This window comes from Malurus melanocephalus, unplaced genomic scaffold (genome assembly GCF_030028575.1).
Source record: "Malurus melanocephalus ecotype Western Australia unplaced genomic scaffold, MMel_1.1 scaffold_454, whole genome shotgun sequence".
NCBI classification, from domain to species: domain Eukaryota; kingdom Metazoa; phylum Chordata; class Aves; order Passeriformes; family Maluridae; genus Malurus; species Malurus melanocephalus.
In genome coordinates, this window is record NW_026623686.1 from 267,680 (window position 1) to 285,334 (window position 17,655).

The 17,655-nt window shown below is 38.0% G+C and overlaps 1 protein-coding gene across 1 annotated transcript in view; it reads left to right on the forward strand.

Annotated features, from left to right (window-relative positions):
* PARD3 (par-3 family cell polarity regulator) overlaps positions 1-17,655 on the forward strand; it is a 392,579-nt gene that overhangs the window by 248,075 nt on the left and 126,849 nt on the right. Inside the window, 2 exon segments of the mRNA XM_057380497.1 lie at positions 449-676; positions 7,396-7,612. Coding sequence (XP_057236480.1) covers positions 449-676; positions 7,396-7,612 — 445 coding nt within the window.

The window sequence follows — 17,655 nt, forward strand, 5'->3', positions numbered from 1 at the left end:
ACACAGTAGGATTCATGCCCATAGTCTGCTCTCTGTTCATCAGTTTGTAGTACAGATGAAATTTTCAGCTCAAACAAAAAATAATTAATTGTTTTGTTTTATGCTGTTAGATAGGCATCTGCGCTGATTTTATGAGCTGAGTTTTTTAAGCCCCATGATTTCTTTGTCATTTAAATTGTTTAAAATAATAATAATGGATGTTGGTCTCTCTTCACTGATTTGAAAAGCCAGACATTGCTAACATTGTCGGTTTCGTTGACTGTGACTTGACATACTCATTTGCTTCTGAGACCAACAAATCTGCGGAGAATTCCCTACAGATTATTGAGAGATGATGTGAATAATGTTAAGTGTGTCCCCAAAGACTTTCAGGATGGATATGCATAATCAAGCATGCAGTTCTTAATACTAATTCTAATTACTTCTTTTCCCCCCTTAAATCACTAAGGTTCCCCAACCAGAGATGTGGGGCCTTCATTAGGTCTGAAGAAATCGAGCTCGTTAGAAAGCCTGCAGACAGCCGTTGCTGAGGTGACTCTGAATGGTGACATTCCTTTCCACCGCCCGCGCCCACGAATTATCCGAGGACGAGGCTGCAACGAAAGCTTCAGAGCTGCCATAGACAAATCATACGATAAACCTGTAGCGGATGATGATGATGAAGGCATGGAAACTTGTAAGTAAACTGTTGTTTTACATACTGAATGTTAGTAGCATAGGTTAATTCCTTTAGAAAGTGACTAAAGTAGTAGAATATAATTTTAGAATYTTAAAAGAATAGAGCTAACTTCCATCAATATTTTTAGGCATTTTTCCTTCATTTGCTTTAACAGATCGCCACACTCTGCAGCTTTCTTCCTTTCTTAAATAAGAGAATAAGATTATTAAGAATGTGTTTACTTRAAGTGCTGTGAAAATTTTCTGTAAGATGGCTAATTAATGTACTAATGTAAATTAGAAAAAAAGGAATTTAGGCGTAAAGAGAAACCCACTAAATTTATGTTGCAAAAATATATGCATCTGACTTTGAAATAGTACATTTGTAGTGTTGGGGGGATAAAAAGAAATCACTGTCCTTTAATTAGAGTGAGTAAGGCTGGCAGATCTAATAAAATATAAAGTTAATGATCAGCTATTACCCACCCTAATGGGCATTCATTTACATTTTCAGTTCTTTAACCCGAAGWATGACCCAACATGTGGAGAATGTCATTAACATAAAAGAATCACTTCAAAGCTAACCTTATCATTATTGAACTATGTAAGAATGGGCTGGTAAAATGACAACTCATATTGAATGAAAATAATATGAATGGTAAATTACCTCAATCAGGGGTTGTATTAAAATCATTGAATTTTTAACCTTCATGTTGTACTACTTTCAACTTGTCACACACCAGCAGAATTTTTTTTTAATCAACCTGCAGCTAGTTAGAAGTTTATGAATGAAGATGGTGGTGGGAAGGTTGAAGTAGGAAAGTATTTAGCCTGAATGCTAACRAAGGCCTAAAAAGCAATTTTTCACTCTCTATTCTTTTGAAAGATTTTTAGTTTCAGAAATTCTGTTTCCTAAGTATCATTCCCTAATAGTCTTTTAAAAGTTACTTCCATAACCACTCTTTTGTTTTTTAAAAACTCCTGGCTTTTCTTTTTTTTTTTTTAAATCTGCCTTTTTCTAAAAGTGTTCTGAGGCCACAAGGGAGGTCATTTTGCCAGTCACTTTTCTCAAAGGTAGTTACAGATGGAATTAATTCTGCTTTGCTTTTCCATCACCTAACAATTTCACACAGCASTGAGGCTAAATGCTGGTGTGGTGCTGCTGGCTGTCAATCTATTTCTGGCCAGTAGAAGAATAGGTGTGAGAAAATGTGTAGTGATCCTGCTCATTGTTACAAGCTGCATGCCTGTGGTCTTTGGGGACATAAGAACATGTTTTCATAGAAGGCTTTGTTTTATTTGAGCTCACTGATAGTAATACCCTGTTTTGAGGCTTCAGATATCCAAGGTTTATCCAAAGTTAGAGATGGTTTAACTTCAATTGATCAAAAATATAGCAAAACTATTGTCATGAAGTGCTTGCAAGGTGAGTATAGGTTTATGAGATTCTGAAAAGGGGTTTTGAGCTTGTTGATGCAATGCATAGAGAGTAGCAAGGAAGTATTTGGAGCCCTTTGGATCCTTCACATGGGAGCAGCAGTGTTGTGGCTTAACCCCTGCAGCAGCCAAGCCCCAGGCAGCCACCTGCTCACTCCCCACCAGAGGGACTGAGGAGAGAATTGGAAGGGTAAAAGCTGGAAAACTCATGGCTTGAGATATAGGCAGCTTCCCAGGGAAAGCCAAAGCCACACACACACAAAGCACAAAGCAAAACAAAGAATTAATTCACTGCTCCCCATGGGCAGGCAGGTGTTCAGCCATCCTCAGGAGAGCTGGGCCCCATCATGTGTGACTGTTACTTGGGAAGATAAACACCATCACTCCAAATGTCCCCCATTTCCTCCTTCTACCCTCAATATATTGAGCATGATGTCATATGGTCTGGAATATCTCTCTGATCAGTTGGGGTCACCTGTCCCRGCTGCATATCCACCCRACCTCCCATGCATCCCCAACCTCCTCACCAGYGTGGCAGTACAAGAAGCAGAAAAGGCCTTGGCTCTGTGTGAGCACTGCTCAGCAGCAGTGAAAACATCTCTGTATCATCAACCCTGTGTTCATGATGAATCCAAACCACAGCCCCACACCAGCCACTGTGAAGAAAAATAACCCTATGCCAGCCCAAACCAGCACAAGCAGGAACCAGACAAAGCCTTCTGGCTGAAATCAGAATGTCATGGGGTGAGTCTTTGCCCTCATCTCTGTTTGGATGAAATGTCTCACACCAGTGGACCAAGAGCCATCTCATGTCATGAGAGAGCAAGAGCAAGGATGTTGTCAGAACCCACACGGTAAAGAAGGGCTGAGCAAAGTGCAGCCAAGCTCTGTGTGTAGAATTATGCATGCTGTTGTGTTCTGATAGCTTCCACATACGGTGATGAAACAGCTAAGAAGTATTCAAGAAATGTGAAGTGCCAGCTTCATAGAAACAGATGAGTAGCAAAGCAAATATACTGAGTTGATTGGACAGAATTGTCCTTGAGGATYTCTGCTTCTCATGGGGACCATGGGAGCTTAAGAGCTGTCCCAGCCCTATGTTGCCTGTCTTCCTGAAAATGTCTGTATCTGCATTAAAACTCAAATCACTGCAGTCTGCTMCACTTTGTGTGAATTCTATATGGACTTAGGTTCCAGAGAATTTACCAAATGGTGTCTTCAGCTGGACAAACTCTGGGCACATGCGAATATGTAGGAGTTTAACAATCTGGTCCTAACGTAACTAATGCCTCACTGCTGCCATAACGACATTGCCTAAGTTTTTTTTAATTGTATTTAATTATTCCATAATTGTTTGAAATTAGAATGTGGCTTTCTCTCGTTATAAAACCCAGGCAAACATGCTGGTGGTCAATTTGCTGGTGCCCTTGAGGTTGGATCCATTTGTCTTACTTGAATTTTTTTGCCTTTCTCCAAGTGTTTCAGAGTTAGGAGTGTTTCTTTGTCTTCCAGACGGTGACCCGCTTTGGATTAGCAAATAATAGCACTGCAGGATGTTGTATAGAGGAATTCCTAACATGTCATCATTCCATATACAAAAGCCATATAAAATACAGGTAGCATATGTGACATAGGGGTGGGCTGACTCCTCTAAATGTCCTTGGAACAATATGCTATTRCATTATTAAATGTAGGATTAAAATCAGATGACACTGGTTCTGAGGTTACATTGTAAGTATTTGAGAAGAGATGTGTGAGTTTTAATGGCTGTAAAGAAAGAACGTTTGTGCAAAGAGGTGTGGGTGTTCAGTTTTTACAGATAATTTTTCCTAGGGTTTTTTTTCCCTTTTTTTTTTTTTTTGTTTTTTCCTTAATACTTGAAATAGCTGACTAGGAACAATATGTTTATCTTTAGTGTCATGAAGAAGAACAAGGCATTTTGAGTGGGAGAGATTGACAAAGCTTTCTAATCTTTTACTGAATCTTAATTGCTGGAATCTAGGGCCGTATTAAATATCACAATAAGAGGCCTAGAAGCTTAGTGGCAAAATAGTTTCACATTAAGTAGCTTTGATTCCTCATGTGCATCTTTTCCATTTTATGGGCTAATTAGGAGAATAGCTTCATAATACCTGTTTGTGTAGTTCTCCATAGCACAGTGTGGTTCATGAAATGACACTAGTGTTCRGTTTAATTGATGTTTAAAGTATACTTCAATTTAATTTTTTGGCTTCAACATCCTGAATGGGGAGGCAGGAGGTTGCAGGAAAAAAAAGAAAATAGCAGCACCAAAACAAATACATCCTGCGTTTTGCAGTAACCTAATGTCATTACTACAACATAACAAAAATTAGAAGTTTCATTTGTAGCCTGGATTTGAATTTTAATTGAGCAGCATTTGCATTTGTTCTAAACACTAGTAATTATGTGTATGTTAATTGCAGGATGACTGTGCTGCATAAAAGTGAAACAAGCTTCTTTATGTTGGGTCCTTTTAAGAAAACTGGAAATCTGTTTAGTCCAGTAGAGAGACCAGTGTTTACTCCAGGAGAACAGACATCCTAGTTCACAGGCCTCAGTCAAAGCTACTGAGTTAATTGCAAGCAAACTGTGTGTGCAAGACAAATATTAATTGCAATACAATGTGGAAAGGAGACAATGTTCTTCATAGAATGTACAAAATAAATAATAAGAAAAAGCATCATGTTTTGGTTCTGGCCAGGACAGGGCTGATTTTTGCAGTAGCTGGGAGGGGGCATGGCCAGAACCCTGAGGTTCTTCTGTACCACCTCACACCGTTTTCCAGGGATAGTGGAAGGTGTCCCTGCCAGGTCCAGTAATATGGTGGAGGGAGCGGTTGGGTTTTGTCAGGAGTGAGAACTTGTGTGAAGAGAAATCGTTCTCTCCTTCACTCTTTTATTGGTAGTGTTGCTGTTACTTGGTTTTCTAATCTCACAGCTATATCCTGCAAATTGTTCCCATCTCAGCCCATGACCCTTACCTGTTGTGCCTCCAGTTATCTCTCCATCCTGCTGCAGGGGGAACGGGAAGGGAGGGGGAGCAAACAAGCAGATGTGTTTTGGAGAGTTTCAGTTGGAGCACCAAATTGGGGAGTGCCCTTCCTAACCCACGCCGCGCTGTTATGACAAGTTATTCTGCAACTCAGCATAGGGCTGTAAACAATATGTATTTATGATTTATTTAATGTATTGTTATGTGAGTATGAACAAACATAGGTCAAAACTGRTTCATCCTAAAAATTTTAGCACTGAAGTTCCAAGTAAACAGTTGAGTTCAGAATTTGTCAGAAATTTCATACAGTTTTTTTTTACTAATTATATTCATTTGCAAGTACAGTCTTTTAAATGTCTAGTTGGAACAGATTGTAGCTATAAATTAACRTGTAAAAAACTAACTTCTCTATTCCAAAATGTTTTTCCACAATTCTTTTAATAATAACTAAATATCATTCCAGACACTGATTAAGAAATGCTGTGACCAAAAAAAGTACAAGAACAGCTAGTACAGTGGCATGTATAGAACTTATTAGTTTTCTGAAATACAATTACATAAATATTAAAATTACGTCTACAGTTCAGAAGCTGTATCATCTGCTTTACTTGTAGCAATCCTGTAGTCAGTGCCAAGGCTTGGCCTCRGCTTTCCTTTTTTAAAAAATTAAAAAAAAAAATAAAAAATTTCTTTATGGTCCATACTTCACGGTACTAGTTAAGATTCAAAAATAGTTATTAATGTTGAGATATACCTGACATAGTATATTTTTTTCTTTAAATATGTTTATGTGATCATCCAGGGCTAGAGAATATTTATAGAATACGTGAATAAGTACAAAGTCTATTGGACAGGTCTATGGATTGCAATATTAATGAATAAAGAGTATTTTGCAAGCATCTGAGAGAGAAATGATATTGAATGACTTTCAGTCAGTGATTTTTAGACTTTTCAGGTTCAATGAGTTACTTGTAAGGTGAAGATGAATAATTACTAAGAAAAGCAAGTTTGTATTCTACAGTAGTCTGTAGATGAGAAATTTCTACTGGTCTGTTGGCTGTAGAAGAGTTGCTGAGGTCTTGAGCAATATTAGCAGAATAATATTAAGAAATAGTGAACATAGGTTAAACTAAAAACTATTTTTTTTTTCCTCTATAAGCCATGATTTCCAAATCTTACTGAGTRCAAATTTTTTTTTCTTTTCCATAGACTGTGTATATCTAAAGCAAGACTATATTTTTCAAATTCTAGTGCCAAAAGCTGTTTGGAGCTTTTGTATTCATTGGAACTACAGGAGGCAATACTAAGTGTGTGTCTGTGATCGTAATTGCTGCTTTGTGCAGTCTGTTGGAAAGCTGGGAGATGGTTGCAGCCCTCCTTAAATGTGATGATATAAAATGCTCGAGCTCATGGAAAGTCACAGCTTCACTCACCATGCCATGCAGGATTCTGACCCACAAGCTTGAAGTGTTTTATTTCTTTCTTACTAAACTACTGAAGCGGTTTTCAGGTTTTCAGTGGATTTTTTTCTTTTAGTCATTTTTCGTTCAAACTTCCTGAAATACACGTGGGCTATTAAATCTAACCTTGGGTGTACTTTAGGACTCCTGGTCTTGGATTAAAATACAGAAGGAACATGTTATCTGCCCTTAAAGGATTTTACTCATTCCACTGAATGAAATCTTCCTACCTGAACCTCCCGTGCTGCCCCATCTCAATCAAGAATAACACCAAAAATAACAATCATAGTGTGTGATGTGTTCTAAATAGCTCCAGGAAATGAAGAAGCGTAACAAAACTATTACATTACTGGCAGAAGAAGAAAAAGTCTATTATGGCTTGTGTTGAGGGTTAACACTCCCCAATGACTTTCATATTTTTATGAGAATATTACTAAGAATTTATGGAAAAGGCGTGCTGCACTGCTSTTGTTTCTTGCAGATGTTTCTAAATCTCTCCTCAATTGATTTAGATACTGAAACAAAATGGGCCAATTAACATCACTTTGCTAATCCTCTTTATTAATCCATACATTATCCAGAGTACCCATAAAGTACAAATTGTGTTTTGCAGAATGGTCTGCAAAGGTGAATTTGCTGCTTTTAGGAGTTTAATAGTTCTAATAAACCGTATTGGAAAACCCCATGTGAGCAGATACTGATTAAAAAAAAATATGAGTACATTGTGGTTTTGCATATATCCTGCTTCAAAATGCATTATGAAATAAACAAAAAAGCCTGCCCTTGTTTTTTTCTTATGTCACTGATGTTTCTTAATATGTGCTTTCAGTGGAGGAAGACACTGAAGAGAGCTCAAGATCTGGTAGAGAATCTGTGTCCACAGCGAGTGACCAGCCATCCCACTCATTAGAGAGACAGATGAATGGAAGCCAAGATAAAAGTGACAGAAAAAAAGGTGGAAAGGAAAAGAAGAAAGATCGAGATAAAGAGAAGGATAAAATTAAGGCAAAGAAAGGAATGCTGAAAGGCTTAGGAGACATGTTCAGGTAGGTACTTTGCAATCAAATGTAGAATAAATTATAAAAAGAAGTTTCTTTTTATAATTATTCCTTATATTGTCAATTCTTGCTGAGGCCAAATCCATACATGATGTATACAGGCTGATTTCTCAATTTTTGACCATATGGGTGGTGTCATGAAAGGGAAGCAGCTCAGAATGGAAGAGATGGCTGGCAGGCCAAAGGAAAGAAAGGCAAAAGAAAAAAGAGTTTTAAGCCACAGATTGCTTGSTTTTGGAAAAAGTCTTCAGTGATAGTCTTGCACCTATCCTTTGACAAGTCAAAACATTTGGGGTTTTGTTTTATTTTTCTTCTTTAATACTGTGCCCAAAGATTATGGGTTGGTAAGTGAATGTTTTTCTTTGGTTCACTATTAAGACTGTTGGTATCATGGAGGCATGATTTGAAAGAGATGAATCAGTTTGAGAYTGGAAACAGCATGCTCCTCTCAAGGAAAACAGGATCTAAGTAAGGTTGTGTGCTCTGAGAACCTGTAAAGAACAGGTCAGTGAAAGACTTGATTTTTACCAAACTCGGAGTTCTTTTTWAAGGAGTCATCTCTCCAGCAGACATAAGTGATCTGAAGGTAGCAGRCTGCTGGGCTACACCCTGCTGTTGTGGGTAAATGTTGAAACATGACAAACATCTTTGATCACTTGTGGGAAAGGGAGAGAGCRAGAAAATCAGTCCTTCTTTAAGCTAGCTAGAGTAAATAAATATGTTTAAAAGAAAAAGCAATATTAGTGGATTGTTTGTTTTATATAWACGTTATTATTTAATTTGAAAGTGAGGTAGCAGTACTGTTTTAAAGATTTATTAATGATTCTGCTCTGAAAGCKTGTATGGGGTGCTTCAGTTAACTTTCCTGTTAACTTTCCTTGTTACTTTCTTTATCCTCTAAAACATTAGATGAACTTTTTTGTAACTGCACAGSTTCTTGAGAATTGTTCTGTGCTGAGAATCATATTACAAGAATACTAAGTAGAAAAACTGGTTAATTAGGAAAAAAAGAAGTAGTTAATTAAAAAATAATTKTTTTGAAAGCTGCTTTAGAAAACATTAAATAATACCAATGTGATAGACATTGTGTGCCATAGAACACCAGGAGAGTCATAGGAGATGGTCCCACATGTCAGGTAGGAAAAGAGTCCATCAGCCTGGGTGAAACTTGATGCCCTCATCCTTTGGACGTTTGCCTGCCTCAGTTCACTGCACCAGAGTGCTGCACCCCACTCTGGGAGCATGTGGAAGGCAGGAGATGTAAAATGCTGACTGGTTCTTTTTTGCACTCTGCCATTTTTATAGAGCAGAAATCAAGGCACAATATACATGATAAATTCTATAGGCTCTAAGTAGTAGCATATTGGATACCTTGAGTGCTGTCTTGTGAGTTCAGTCAGAAAGTGTTTACAGCATCTAGAAAGCTTGGGCAGCTTCATAGTCCAGACCAGGTGACCTTTCCTGTGTGCTTGATATAACACTTCTGAAATCTCTAATCTGGAAACAACRCTGATTTGATTGATTGAATGATCCAATGAAAGCTTTGTTATTTGCTCTTCATAACAGTCGTTTTCTTGAGGTTTTTTCCCCTCACTACCATTTCTGAGTGAACTTTACTTTTCAGTCTCCTCTTAATTAATGTGAGAGCAGTGCTATCTGGATGCAGTTGACTCCTCCTGGATCTGTAAATTAGCTWGCACCTTGTCAGCCCACACAAGAGAGGTGTTCTGGCAAGCAGGAGAATGCTGATTGAGGGAATTAAGCATTATGCCTCATTTCCACTTGGTGCTTGATTTGCTTTGTTGACAGGCTTCTCAGTAATGTTTGAGAGATGGGCTTTGTTATGTCTTCAAGATAAGCTACTAYTTCTACCTATAACATGCTCTGTTTTTCTGTACATTTGACATATATCAGATATCAAGTAATCACTGAAAGAAGTGGTGTGATAGAAAATAATGATGACAGTAACATTTAAAATTCAAACCCAGATCAAAGCATAATTGGATGTTTTAGTTCTATGCAACATTGTGATTTCTTTGTTGTTCTTCTCTCCTTTTTCTCTTTTTTCTTSCTTTTCAGTGCTCTAATCTTAAAATAATCTCTCTTCATTAGATTGTATGGGCAAAACCACTTGTGGGATGAAATTGCTATTAACTCACACTTTATTCCAATGTCCATATGAGACCAAAGGGCTTTTTGTTGCCTCTGTGCAAACTCAAAGTAGAGTCTATGTGATGTATAAAAATAAGTCTTCTTTCATTCAGTTAAAATCTTAGGATCTGCTTCTTGAATCTTCTTTAAACTTTACTGTGAGATAGAAAGTCCCCCTAGAGAACCCTAGGTTACATTTATCCTTCAGCATCTAGTCATCATTTCCAAGAAATCCTTGGATGATTCAGATAATAAGTCAAAATTATACGTAAGTCTTCTAAACACCTCCATTGTTTTACTGCTTGTATCAAACATAGTAAAGAGGATTGACATAACCTTGGAGGAGAACTGGAAACTGAAAACTTCAAAACTGTGTGGCTCTAACACACACAACTCCCAATATTTCCAAAGGACCTTTGCTGACATTGGACTTTGGATTGGCTGAAAGTTCACCCTTCTGACTGAAATAAATCTGAGCATGTGTGTATTTCTTTTTTCAAATTGACATTTCAGGGCACAACAGATTAATGTCATTAATTATGTCATTTGGCTGAGAAGTCTCTTCACAGATGAAAATAGAACAGAAGTTAGCCTAGAAAAGTGGTGAACACAAATATTGGGCTGTTGGGGGAGAGGCAGTGCTTTGTTTACACCTGAATGTATTTGTTTTACCTGAGTAGTTGGATCATTCCTGTCTTAGCCTTTCAACACGATCGTGTGCCAAATCCTGTGACCTGTGAGATGTTGTGCAGTTCCTTCTGCAGTTAGAGGGTGCCTGGATGGCCACTGCCAGCTGAGCAAATAGGTTTTGGGAATCTGATATTAAGTTCTGCTAGTTTGTTTTTTTTTTTGTTTCACTGCTGAGAAACCTTCAGTGGATGTATGTTTTGTTATCAGAAGTTTATAAAAATCTGTACACTTATCCAAGTACAATTGGAAATACGTTTACTCATTTTGAGTCTGATTTTGTTTGTTTTTAAGTAGAGGTTTTGTTTCTTGATAAAAATCGAGACAAAACCAATCAGTAGATGTCTAAGTCATTGCTGCCTTAAGAAAGAACCTTCACAGTTTCAAAGAGTGTGTCTATAATTAGTGCTTSTAGTTGTACATTAATTTAATGGGTTTCTGTGTTGTTTGACTCTTTGACATTCCTCTCCTGAGAGAGAATAATGGTATATGTGCCTTTCTTCCCCTTCCTTTTGGCCCTGTCACATACAGAGTATTTTAATGAAAGTGGATCSCCTTAGCACATGAGAGAGGAAGGTTTGAGATGTTATATTTGAAGGTTTTGGATGATGATGGAATGACACATCTGCTGTGGTGCTGCTGATCACTTACGGTCCCTGTGCTCCATTCATGCTGCTTCCCAGTGTACAAGCTTGGATTGTAGCTCATTAGGGGGTGACCGGACTGGTGAAGTAAAATAAGTCCAGCAAGTGGTCAGTCTCAGGAAAGGACATGTCTGAGGAATAACATCTTCAGGAGAAAAYGAACCTCCAAGATCTTGAGAATAATGAGGAGAAAGAAGCAACTCTGGGTTCCCAAGGGCAGAAAAGGGAATAGTAGGGAAGCCAAGCTAGCTAGTCATATCTTGCTGAAAATATCTAGGGACAATCACTCACTGCCTGATAAAAAAACCCAAACCTACTGAAACAAATAACTCTTGATGTGATCAGATAAAAATRGCTTTGAAAATTCATATGGTATGTTTAGATTTATGTGAGGAACAGCTGGTAAGAACRAGAGAGGGGGATTATGACTTGTATCTTAACCTGGAGTTTAAGCAAGAAATAAGCTTAAAAGAGCAAAAGCTCCTGCTTTTGTTTTGGAGGTTATTTATGGATGAGATGTAATTTGAAGCATCTGTGGATAAGTAAGTTATATGAAATAAATACATTTTCTGCTGTAGGAATTAATTCCTGAGTCCCACATAAAGATGACTTTTCAATGAAGAACATAAGCGCTGTGTATTGAACTTCACAGAGAAAGACAGTATGCTCAAAATTAATCATATACATAGGTGTTTTTTGGAGAAGAGATTGTCTAATCTGGCCTGTAATGTTGATGGAGAAGTGATGTCATAACACATGATAGCTGATCTTTAATTCCCATCTTTACCATTGTAGCATATAGGTGGGTAAATCAATGCACTGAATAGCCAATGCAAATGTAATATCCCCAGATTACCATTAAAATCTAATCCTAAGTAGATTTAATTACATTAAAAATGATTACTGGGAGCCTTGCAGTGTTGTATCTTCCAGTTCTGTGAGAGGAAATAGATAATTCAGTTTGCAACCTTGTTTAGCTGAAATCAGATATACTGCTGGCTATTTTTTTCCCCCCACACAGCTGTTTCCAAGGTGTACTGGACATGTCCAGATTTATAAACATACTATTTGTAGCTCTGAATTGCACATTTCAACCACATTAGCCATCTGAGACCACTGATGAGGCATTTGGGAGAATAACCTACATGGATTACTGTTGCTTTTTACATGACTTCCTTGTATTGCCTATGCTGGTTTTCATTTAAGTTTCCTCATTGTAATGTCCGTGAGGAGATGAAAAGCAACTCAAAAGGTTATACCACTGATTTAGTAATAGTCTTCTTCCTCTTTCATTTAATAGCAATCTTCAGACTTTTAACTCAGCACAATAACTAAAATGTGTCAGAATTGTGTAAAGTACTGTTGATTTATATCCTAATCAGCAGGACTGGCAAATACCTCAAACTTGATAAAACAAAATCTGTGGTCTGATTTCTATCATTCAGTAGCTTAAGAAGCAGCAACAATGACATTTTCCTTGGAAGCATGACTAATAGGACTTTGTATTGGTGACTGACACTTACTGATATAAGGACTTAATAGAAAACATGGGAATGAGCTCCAAAAGTTAGAGGGTTTTTTTCTTTAGTGCTCATGGAACAGAATGCCATAAATCTTGAGYCTTGAAACACAGAGGAGGAGGTTAGTGCTTAAACACCCATCAGCTGCATAATTTCAAACTTGGAAGCTCGTGTGCACACTGAATTGTGCCTGGGTTTGCTAATGCTCATATGAGAACGCTGCCGACAGCTTGTGGTGCTTGTGCTGAGACTTTCATCAGAAGTGCTGAACTGGGTCGTTGGTCAGGTAAATGGAATCCGGGGYCGTTTGGGCTCTGGTTTTTGCCTGCTGCTATTACAGGCCAGCTGGCACAACTGTCATTAAGTCCACAKCTGCTTCCCCCCTTCTGCCACCAGCTAGAAAATGCACGACCTGCTATAATCCTAAATGCAGGGTCTAAGCAGGATAGCCTTTCAAACTTCAGAGGAGGAACACAGTCCTCATGCTGTTTGCAAGTTGGATACTGCTGTTGCCCCTTTTCTGTGCTCCTCTGGGCTACTTTGTCCTGATCCATTTTCAAAGTTTCAGCTGGCCACTGGGACACAGAGCCTCAGAAAAGCCTTTCAAATGAAATCAGCCATGCAGCAAATTGTCATCTTTGATGCAGACAATTACCCAGGACTCTTACAAGTGTCTTTCAAAGCATATTCATATTCTTCACTTCCATCTTTCCAATTAAAACTAAATAAGGGACTGAAAGAGATAAGCCTGGTTGGAAATAGGTTTTCTTTTTCAGAAAGGCAAGCCATGCTCCTTCCTTTTCTCTGTGCACTTTTTTGCCTTCCTGTTCCTGCTGCTCGATGGAGGCAGTTGCTTTGAGAAGAGGTGTGTTTCATTGCCTGCAGCCCCGAGCACACCGGCTTTTGACTAAGATGTCATTGGGGCAGGGGGTAGCAGAATGGCAAATTTATGTCTCTAAACCAAACAAGTGCACATARTCTGTCAGGGATTTAAGGAATGCAGCTTCATTAAGTGGTTAGTAAACTCTGTGACTTTTAAACGAAACACAGAAAGCAGTGGTATGCAATTGTGCAAGGGAGATTTGAAGTGGGAGATTAACATAATCGTATGTGGCTTTCTGGTTTGTCACTCTGACAGAAAGCAGGGCTTTGCTCTATGTGTTCTTAACACCGGATTTTCCCAGAGTGAATCTTGAACTTGTAAATCTGATGGCAGTATAGTGTATGGGGGTTTGGTTGTTGTATTTTTTTTTATTTTTTTTTTAATTTCAGTAGAGCCAGGGCTCTTGTTTCTAACATCCAGAAGTAAGTGTCAGGATGACTTGTTACTAGAGATGAGTTCATAGTGGCTGCTAACATATTCTCCCARTGTTCTTCCTTTGCTTGTCAGCGACTTTAAATAGAGAACCTTTGACACCTTCAGCACTGCCTTTGCCTGCAAAGCAAGCGAGGGAGGCAGGCAGGGTGACAGCTGAGCCCTCCGCCATCCTGCCCGGCGTTCTGCGCACTTCTCTTCCAGGCCTGCTGGGTGAATATAGAACGCAAGTGTCAAGGATGACACCTTCTTTATAATCTCTGCAAAGCCAGCCTTTTCAGGGAAGAATTTGTTGACAGTTYGGAGATTCAAAGTCAATTTCAGTTTAAGCTCATATAGAAATAGGATTTTTTTCCTCCACCTCATTTGATAATTGAAGACTGGCAGTGCACTAGTCCMTAACAAAGTATCATAAATAAATACTGTCTTGAGGAATTAAGTATTTGTTAGGTGAAAAGCTCTATTAATGACATTTGTTTTGTTATCTCTTRGAAATGTTCTTTGGAGGCTTAATTCACTACTGATAGCACCTTTACGTTAGTATACATTGTGGATGCGTAGATTATGTTTTTAAAGCAGAGTTGACTTTGAAAATCCTTTTAAAAACAGGAATAGGAAGGTTGTCTTAGAGGAAAATGAATGCATCTTAATATATTTTTGTGTCTGGGATGACACAGGCTGTTAAGTCATAGTTTCTTAAGGTACTTARGTTGGCAGCTGCAGGACAGCTGATCCTTTTCTAAAAGGAAAGCTCCAACCTTACTACTGCATTTCACTTCCCAGGAGCAATGATCTGGATTTGCAGTGTGTTGGCAGGCTGATATCTCCTGTTAGTATGTTAGCATGTCCTACTATTGTGCAAAGAAGTAGTCATTAAAGACATGATTATGCAACACTTCAGTGATAATGGCAAAATGGGAATAAACCAGTGTATGATTTCTGGAATAGAATATACCGACACAGAAATAGTTGGTGAGCACCTGTTTCTCTGATTGCAGTAAGAAAATAGTAGGTATGAGGCTTATTTAGRCTTTAAAATTGTTATTTCAGGAAAAAACTTTAGAGGAACACAAGTTTTGTAAAAAGAATAACAGAGAAGGAAATGTTAGAAACAGAGTCAGCAGCGTATAGAAGTCRTATTTTGCCCACTTTGAATCTGTTGATGACTTCTGGAGGGAAGAAAAAGAATTAGGAGCAACTGAAGAGATTGAAAATACTGCACTCTTACAGTAATTTGGGCAAGAAGGATTCTCTGCTTGTTTCAGCTTCTGCTCACAGCAGTGCAGCTTCAAGTTTTCATCAGCTGAGTGYCATGCCCAGTTTAGTTTCAAATATCTCCAAGGATGGAGCACTGGCAGCCTCTCTCAGCAGCCTGTTCCAGTGCTTAACCACTCTCCTGTTGAAATGTGTTTGTCCTTGGTAAGATAGAATAAGATATACTGAATAATCGCTGCTACCAAAAATGTGAATTACTCAACATGCACCGATCCTCCTCATGAATCAAGAACATGTGCATGTACAATAAGATTTTCATACARAAAGTTTAAATTTTGAAGGGCCTTTGTGATAGGCTATTACCCTCAGGGACTGCTACCCTCRCAGGACCCCAAGAGTATAGGGAGTAATGCAGCTGAGCCTGTGTTTGAGACTGTGAAGCACTCATGACATTCATGACATGCTAAGTGTTAAGGAAGTTCTTACCTTTAACGTGTTTTTTTTTCATTGTGCTTCCAAGCATCTTACTCTAAATTGTCTTGGACTGTCAACTATTAGGTCGCTGAACTTGATTGGCTGATATGGTAATAGTATCGTATGTAATCCACTGAGCTAGAAAGGGTGATTATTTACTGTGGAACTGAGGAAGAAACAGTTGACAGAAATCTTCCTTTCCACTATTTCATGCTACACCATCAAATGTTGCCTGTTTTTTGTTAAATATGTAAAATTAGTGTTGTATTCATTTTCATCCCAAAGTACATACATCAGGTAAAACCTCAGGCATTTGTACTTCAGCCAGTTATAAAAGAAGGAACTTTAGCTTACTTTCGGAGGGAGASAATTCTGCTTATGTTCAGTCAATTCCTTAGGACTTAATGTAAGAGTGTGAGAATTTGGTAACACAAGAGTTAAATAGTACCCAGGAAGTCCCTGTACCCCAGTACTTTGCCTTTGACAGTGATCAGTAGCAGCTCCCAAGGGTGGGATSCCAGAACTGGGTGACCATATACAGTTCTTCCCAAGCCTGTCTCCCAGACTTTCAGTGATCTGTAGCTCAGGGATTTCTTGAGACAGTGCCTTGGTGCTCAGGTGAAAAATACGGTGTGTGTGCATATTCTGTTCTGGGCATTTGTCCTGTTACTGATTATTTGGGATATTTTTACCTAATTCCAAAATTCTACAAAATGTGTAGTATGTCATATACAAAAATGTCTTTTAGAGATTGTGTGAATGATTCTTGTATCAAGAAGCTGTTTTTGCATTTCAAGTGTGCAGACCTGATTGCAGTACACCACTGTAGATCTGACTTATTATGCCAGCATTTTATGGCACTCAGGTAAACATGTTTACAAAGCAGCAGTAAACCTTCTTGATGTGCAATAACATTTCAGTAGTTAACGTAGTGTTCCACTGCATTTTAAATTTTACCACTTCTGTGCAAACTTACAATAAGCAGAAGTACAAGAAAAGGCTGTAGATGTTTGTAAAATAGACCCTGCTGGAAWGAATTCAAGAACTAGTTTTACAGTGTCTGTTTGGTCTAGCTGATGATGTAGTTAACAGTAAATTTTGAAGTGTTTGCTTTTGCAGAAGATAAATTCTTAGATTCTACAATGTTAACACTTTTTTTCAGCACTTTGTTGCTATTGGTCTTGTAGCTCCTAGTCCAAAAAGGAAGATGAACATAGTATAGTGAAACTACTTGGTGAACTTGACTAATTTCAATAAATATGATAGCATACTACTGATATGGCTATTTCAAAGAGTTTGTATTTTATGTTGAGAGTATATTGGAAATGCTGTATTCATAGAGAAGTTCTCCTCCATAAATAACTAGTTCACTCAGTATTAACTGACTATTAACTTCATAGACTTAGCTTTGTCAATGAAATCTGCATAGTTAGTCCTTATGTTTTTTGTTCTTGCAATGCAAGAAACTCCAGGAGTTTGGTAAGCTGCTTRAACTTTCAAGAGGAGCTATTTTCTCATTTTAAAAATAGGATAGTACCTGGTTCATGCTAATGTCTCCAGGGGTTTAGATGTCCTGTGGCATTTCCTGTATTGTAGAAATAGGAAATAGATGTATACTAAAAACATGCTAGAGCTTCCAGCTACTGGTGTTGAGTATGAAGGTGGATGGATGCTGGATGGRAAAATGACTGAAAATGTGTGTAATTTCCTCTTTCATGCTATGCTGTTGTAAGTAGTGCTTGGTTAAAAAATGTGTAATCAGTAACAAAGTTTATGGGTTAGTTCTAAAAGATCTGAAAAAGAGGATTAAATAACAAAAGTGCATCTAGAATCTTATCTTTATCAGCAATTTTGAGTACCACAATAATGAAAGTAGTATATTTTTATACCAATTGCAAGTGCCTCTAGCAAATTCAACACCGGGTGTGTTTAGTATGCAAGCTGAACTGCAATTACACATTTCAACAGCAGCATACCGCAAATAAATCTCAAATATTTCACAATGTTGTTATAGATGCTATCGTT